Source organism: Haliotis rubra, unplaced genomic scaffold (assembly GCF_003918875.1).
Source record: "Haliotis rubra isolate DU_JTF1 unplaced genomic scaffold, ASM391887v1 Scf142, whole genome shotgun sequence".
NCBI lineage: Eukaryota > Metazoa > Mollusca > Gastropoda > Lepetellida > Haliotidae > Haliotis > Haliotis rubra.
Window position 1 is genome coordinate 1,100,965 of NW_025765359.1, and position 6,916 is coordinate 1,107,880.

The window sequence follows — 6,916 nt, forward strand, 5'->3', positions numbered from 1 at the left end:
ACGAGTCCTATTAAAACGTTTGCTTGTTCCTATAAAAAGAACGAAAGCGTTAGTGAGATACAGAATAGACTCCTTACAATAGCGATGAGTGAGTATTTTGTTTGGCCCTGTTAACAACGTTTCAGTTTCACGTACAACATGTTTGTAGGTTTGTTGTTCAACACCTCACTCACTCCAGGTATATAACGGCGGTTGTTAAATAATCGAGTCTGGACCAGACAATCCTGTGATCAACAGCTTGAGCATCTTCAACGCTGTTGGGATACGATGACATGTGTCAACCAAGTCAACGAGCCTGACCACCCGATCCTGTTAGTCGTCTCTTACAAGCAAGAGTTTCTGAATTCCAATTCTAACCGTGATCTTCACGGGTCCTGCAACATGTGAATGTTTTGTTGAGTAATGCAATGTTGTTTATGCCAACGAAATGTTGAAACCGATTTCAATTCACTTCTCCTTTCAAAAACCATTCAGCTTCATTTGAACGCCTAGATTAGGAAATCGATCTGTATAAATGACAATTTTGTAACAGATTAAATTTGTACCCACCGTAGTACACCGTGTCCAATGAAGGTGTCATGGCGCTCAGAAACGACTGGGTATGGATAATGTCCACAATATAACACGGATGCTTTGGGTCTCCCTGATTATGTTTACATTCGATATACCTGACTAAATTTATGCTATTCCAAAAAAGAAACGCATAACCCAGAAATCCGTTGTGAACATGTTGTATTTTCAAACATGTATAACTCGTCCACAAGTAGACTTTAAGAAATGAATTTATACTTCAGTTTAGAAGAAGGTAGTGTCTATACAACCAAGTGGATAATTTTAGCTAACGGAGACGTTGAGCCCGATGGTGACTACGTAGCATGGTCCCGACGTCGGGTCTCCTGGCCCTCTGTCCAATCTCTCTCAACCTGTTCCGCACAGTTTGACCGGACCGGAAGTCCAGGCACCCTAACTGCTGTGCTCTCACACGTGGCAGTACGATCACGCAAATGTAATACCCGGATGTACCAATCTTGGGCTGCAGTGGTGACTCGAGGTCTGGCTGTACATTTGTTATACCTGTTTGGTTGTAACGAGCTGCAAGCCGTGATATCGTGCTCAGACTAACATTCAGACGCCTGGCAACAGAAATTTGGTAATCTCCAGCGTGTATTCTTTCAATGGCGATGTTCCGTGTCGCAGCGTCAAGACTTGGCGTAGTGATTTGACCTTGAAACTCCTTCAAAATGGATGCCAGTTCCCGAAAGTAATATGGATATTTAAAGCCAGACAGTGCATGCTCTTTGCTGCACAATTTCAACTGGAAGGTGATTTCTGTTGCGTTGTGGCGATGCCTTTTTAATTCGTGTAAGAAATCTCATCAAAATCAACATTTTCAGGTAAAGTCGACTTTTCACTTGTGCAACTGTTAAAATCATGTTATGAACACTTTTGTTACATATTTTGACGATTGTTTGAACACAATAGGTAATTAAGAGATTTAAAAAAATACAAAACGCCTATGCGTTTCTTTTTGGGGATAGTATACTTACAAACTAGGATACTGGCTGGTACCGATAATTTAAGATCCAAGACACCTGTTGTCAGATTAGAAAGTTTATCCCGACTCTAGACCACACAGCCCTGTGAAAGACATCATGCGCATCGATCTACCCAATAGTGAGTGAGTTAATATTTAACGTCACATCGGCAATATTTCAGCCATATCGTGACATCTACCCAATAGGTGACATGTGTCAACCAAGTCAGCGTGCCTGACCACCCGATCACATCAGTCGCCTCTTATGACACGCATGGGCTTCAAAAGGCCACCCGGATCTTCAAGGGTTAACTAAACATGGTCATGTCCTTTGCATAATTATTTTTAAGAAATTAAAGGATTTTAAAGCTTAACTTTTGTATGAACACATAAAATGGAAACAAAAGTTCAGATGATTTATTTCCAAGAATTACAAGGCTTAGAAAGTTGAGCTTACCACGCAGAATAATAGTCGCAAAGTGAGTCTAGTCTTTAGAAATATCGAAAGGTACCGACGATTTATGACCGTGATATGGCGAAGTATCTGGATCCTTTGATGACCTACGTTCAAAGTTTACAGTTCCGGTTATAGTAAGCCCAGTCCGGAAGGACACGGTGGAAGTCAGTGCCTTTGTCCAGCCAAGAAAATGACATAGTGTTGCATTTCTCATCGGCGAAATAGTATTCATAGCTTTTGCACAGGAATGTGGTTTCATTGAGACAGAACTGTTGGCAGGATGCCACGGAAAGACCGAAAACGGTTTTGGTATTCGAAGACTGTATTGCACGGTCAGAATATGAGGTGAAGGTCGATCCGTAGTTTGTGCAGTCTGAAAAAAGAATACATGCTTTGTTTTGCTTTGTTTTGTTTTGTTTTGCCTAACGCCGAACTCAGCAATATTCCAGCAATATGGCGGCGGTCTGTTAATAATAGAGTGTGGACCAGACAATCCAGTGATCAATAGCATGGGCATCGGTCTACGCGACTGGGATACGATGACGTGTCAACCAAGTCAGCGAGCATGATCCCGTTAGTCGCCTCGTACGACAAGCATGAGATACTGGAGATCAGTTCTAACCCGGATCTTCACGGGTAACATGTTTTGTACATAGTGATAATAGCCGGTTTGCCATGAGTGCGTTAATGGGTTCGCCAGCAATATGCATCGAGTTTACCAAAGTGAGAAGAGCTTCATTATTTTTCCTTTCCTGCCGCTTTGAGCTGCCATGACGTGACATACTGCTCAAAGCAGCTTTTAGAAATATTCCAGCAATAATGGTCTTCGCAGATGTGAGGAATCGAACCCGGGTCTTCGGCGTGATAAGCAATGGGGGACCAATAGACTCCCCTGTAGTAACATCCTACGCACTGAATCACTCCCGTATGGCAAGACGGCTTGCCGTTCTCATAGGTTTTGGTACACGTATATGATGAAATATCCTACCTCTGTCACATGTGTCGTACCCCTTGTGTCTGGAGTGACTGTAGCCGATATCACACAGACACTGTCCAGATTCACAGACAGACCTGTCGCCAGAACAGTCACTGGAACTGTTACACATCTTGCCAATGAAATTAAGGGCTGTTGAAGAAAACATGGTCATAATGTATTTCTTATTAATCAAAGGCTGTGAAGAAATATGGTTAGAATGAATATCTTAGTACATTCGAAGCTGAAACTTAAGCTCTATCCTCATAAGTGGTATGAACTGGAAGAGAAGAAGCTACACACATTCTCACCTCTACACATCAAGTACATGCTGAAGCCGGGATCGTCAACAGTTGTAACGTTGTCCGGAGACCTGACGTCCACGTTGTATCCGCGACACTGACCACTGCCCGGGGTGTACCCTGCCATCATACACTGACCATCCTTCATGCAACTCCTCACACAGATTATCCGAGTGTCCACCGCTTCTACTGACCAGATCAGGCCCTCGGTGACTCTCTTGTTGTCGAAGTCCGACATTGCCTTCACCCAACAGGAGGGGGAACAGGTTGATGCAGACAGTTGAAAAACATGAAGATAAAAGATACCAAGGGTTACAGGAAGTTGCACATACATGATCTTGCATGAATCCACCCCTGCCTCAATATGACCATCTGGCTGTAGGTGTCCACAACGGCAGATAATTTATTGATTACATGCACAATGGAACAATACAGATTATACTTTCGTATAATCAGTTAAGCGCGGCCAGACAAAATACAACGACTCTTTGTTGGCCGTTGAATCAAAGAGCCAATAAAAAGTCCACGGATTTCTCGTTTCCTCTTCAGTTTCACTAACGAGCTTCTTTCAAATGAACACTTGATGACACAAAGAATGGCAACGTAATGCACCTACTGCTCTCTGTTCAGACATTACCTTTTGGCCGTTCGATCAAACAGTAACCCGAATTTGAAAGCAGTGTGGAGACGTCGTTTCAATTGTTAAACCAGCGTTCCAGTTACAACAGTGGTAAACCCATTAGGTTTCATACAAGGAATTGATTTGTGATTTTCAACGTCTCAGAGATAACAATGATGTCCATTAGTGTTTAGAATTATTGGTGCGGGTACAGTCTTTCAACTCTCAACATAGTCATCTGCTTACTTTGAGCTGCAACGATGTCCCGGCATTTGGTAGAAACTACTGCCTGTTCTCTATCATCTTTCACTCGAAACTAAAAATTGCACTTTTATTTAAAGGTTTATAAATCGATACTTTTGTTTGTTTGTGGATAATCACCACGATCTGTAAATACTCCATCTTAGACATCGATTGGAATACAATGACATCCATCTGTCAAGTCAACTAGGCTTTCCGCCCGACCTTGGAAGTGATTTTTACGACAAAGGTGGATTGGTGAATATCGATCCTAGCCCGGTTCCTCACGTTTCATAAATCGATATTTGGCTAACTGTTTGGAACTTTATTTTTTTCCTGAAAGTTGTCCACAAACACGACCGGCTGTTTGGAATTTCCAAAACTGAGAGATGTACTTAAGAATTCATTTGCTACATTTGTGTTACACGCAAATTCTCAACTGGCCTCTCAATCAAATCAAATTAGACATTTGTATAGCGCTACATATCCAGAGTCCTGCTCATGTGCGCTTAGTCGAATGCTCGTTTGAAGAGGTAGGTTTTGAGACAAGATCGGAAACTGTTGATATTTTCCGATTTTCTGACATTTACAGGTAATCCATTCCAGAGTACAGCACCCGCTCTGCTAAATGTTCTGTCCCCGTATGTTGTGGTTCGGACAGATGGAACATCTAAGCTTTGCTGACTAGCTGATCTGAGTGACCTTCCAGGCTTGTGAGGTTGACTAGTTCCTGGAGATAGAATGGAGCAAGTCCATTAAAGGACTTGTAAACAAACACATGAAGTTTGAATACTACTCTGTCTTTTACAGAGAGCCAGTGTCCTTCGGGACTGGTGTTATGTGCACATACATATGTGTACGTGTTATGAGCCTGGCAGCTGTGTTTTGAACACGCTGTAGCTTGTCCATGTACTTCTGCTGTATTCCATAGAGTAGACTGTTGCAGTAGTCTAGACGTGATGTCACAAATGCATGGGTTAGGCATTTTACTGATGGTGTGTCCATGTATCTGCTAATCTGTCTCTGGTTGCTAATTTGGCCTCTGGTTACAAGAATAGTGAGTGCGTGAGTGTGGAATATTTTACCTCGCTTTTAGCAATATTCCAGCAATATCTCGGCGGAGGACACCAGAAAGTTGGACCCATGTGGAGAATCGAACCCGAATCTTCGGCGTGACCGGCATGTGCTTTAACCACTACCCCACCGCCCCTGTCAAGAATGGGATCTAAATGACACAAATTTGTACTAACAAATTCGAGGCCATGCATTTACTGGCCTTACAGCTTTTTGATCCATGTAAACGTAGAAAACACTTATATGTTCTATTTAATCTGTATATTTTATACACACAAAGTTTTATCACATCATTTATCATTGTATCACATCCTCATCTTCCATCTTTTCATCCTAATCATTATGTTTTCCACAGCTTGTCCAACATTAGACTTCATCATTCGGTACAATTGTCTGACACCTGGGAAATATACTATTAGCTACAGTATGTGTACATGTATTGCTCAAAAGTACAAATTGTGGAAAATCAGCCCTGGCCTTGCTGGCACATAAGTTAGCGTCACCGACACCTAACATAAACTTAAACTAATGTCACCGACACCTTATATACCCTAAAACCAGCTTCAGCATCATCGACACCTAAGATAAACTTAAGTTAGCGTTACCGACACCTAACATAAACTTAAGTTAGCATCACTGACACCTAACATAAACTTAAGTTAGCGTCACCGACATCTAACATAAGCTTAAGTTAGCATTACCGACACCTAACATAAACTTAAGTTAGCGTCACCGACACCTAACATAAACTTAAGTTAGCGTTACCGACACCTAACATAAGCTTAAGTTAGCATTACCGACACCTAACATAACTTAAGTTAGCGTTACCGACACCTAACATAAGCTTAAGTTAGCATTACCGACACCTAACATAAACTTAAGTTAGCGTCACCGACACCTAACATAAACTTAAGTTAGCGTTACCGACACCTAACATAAGCTTAAGTTAGCATTACCGACACCTAACATAAGCTTAAGTTAGCATCACCGACACCTAACATAAACTTAAGTTGGCGTTACCGACATCTAACATAAGCTTAAGTTAGCGTCACCGACACCTAACATAAACTTAAGTTAGCATTACCGACACCTAACATAAACTTAAGTTAGCGTCATCGACCCCTAACATAAACTTAAGTTAGCGTCATCGACGCCTAACTTAAACTTAAGTTAGCATCACCGTGCCCTAACATAAACTTCAGTTAGCGTCATCGACACCTAACATAAACTTAAGTTAGCATTACAGACACTTAACATAAACTTAAGTTAGCATTACAGACACCTAACATAAACTTAAGTTAGCATTACAGACACTTAACATAAACTTAAGTTAGCGTCACCAACGCCTAACAGAAACTTAAGTTAGCATCACCGTGCCCTAACATAAACTTAAGTTAGCGTCACCGACACCTAACTTAAACTTAAGTTAGCATTACAGACACCTAACATAAACTTAAGTTAACGTCACCGACACCTAACTTAAACTTAAGTTAGCATCACCGTGCCCTAACATAAACTTAAGTTAGCGTCACCGACACCTAACTTAAACTTAAGTTAGCATTACAGACACCTAACATAAACTTAAGTTAACGTCACCGACACCTAACTTAAACTTAAGTTAGCATTACAGACACTGAACATAAACTTAAGTTAGCATGACCGACACCTAACATAAACTTAAGTTAACGTCACCGACACCTAACATAAACTTAAGTTA

At 41.3% G+C, this 6,916-nt stretch overlaps 1 protein-coding gene across 1 annotated transcript; it reads right to left on the bottom strand.

The window, feature by feature from the left end:
* Positions 1-1,937: 1,937 nt before the first annotated feature.
* LOC124269111 lies at positions 1,938-3,638 on the bottom strand. Its single transcript, XM_046704128.1, has 3 exons — positions 3,276-3,638; positions 2,980-3,117; positions 1,938-2,364 (listed from the first exon to the last, which is right to left on the bottom strand). The coding sequence occupies exons 1-3, from the start codon at positions 3,598-3,600 to the stop codon at positions 2,102-2,104; spliced, it is 726 nt and encodes a 241-aa protein (XP_046560084.1). The 5' UTR covers positions 3,601-3,638; the 3' UTR covers positions 1,938-2,101.
* Positions 3,639-6,916: the final 3,278 nt, after the last annotated feature.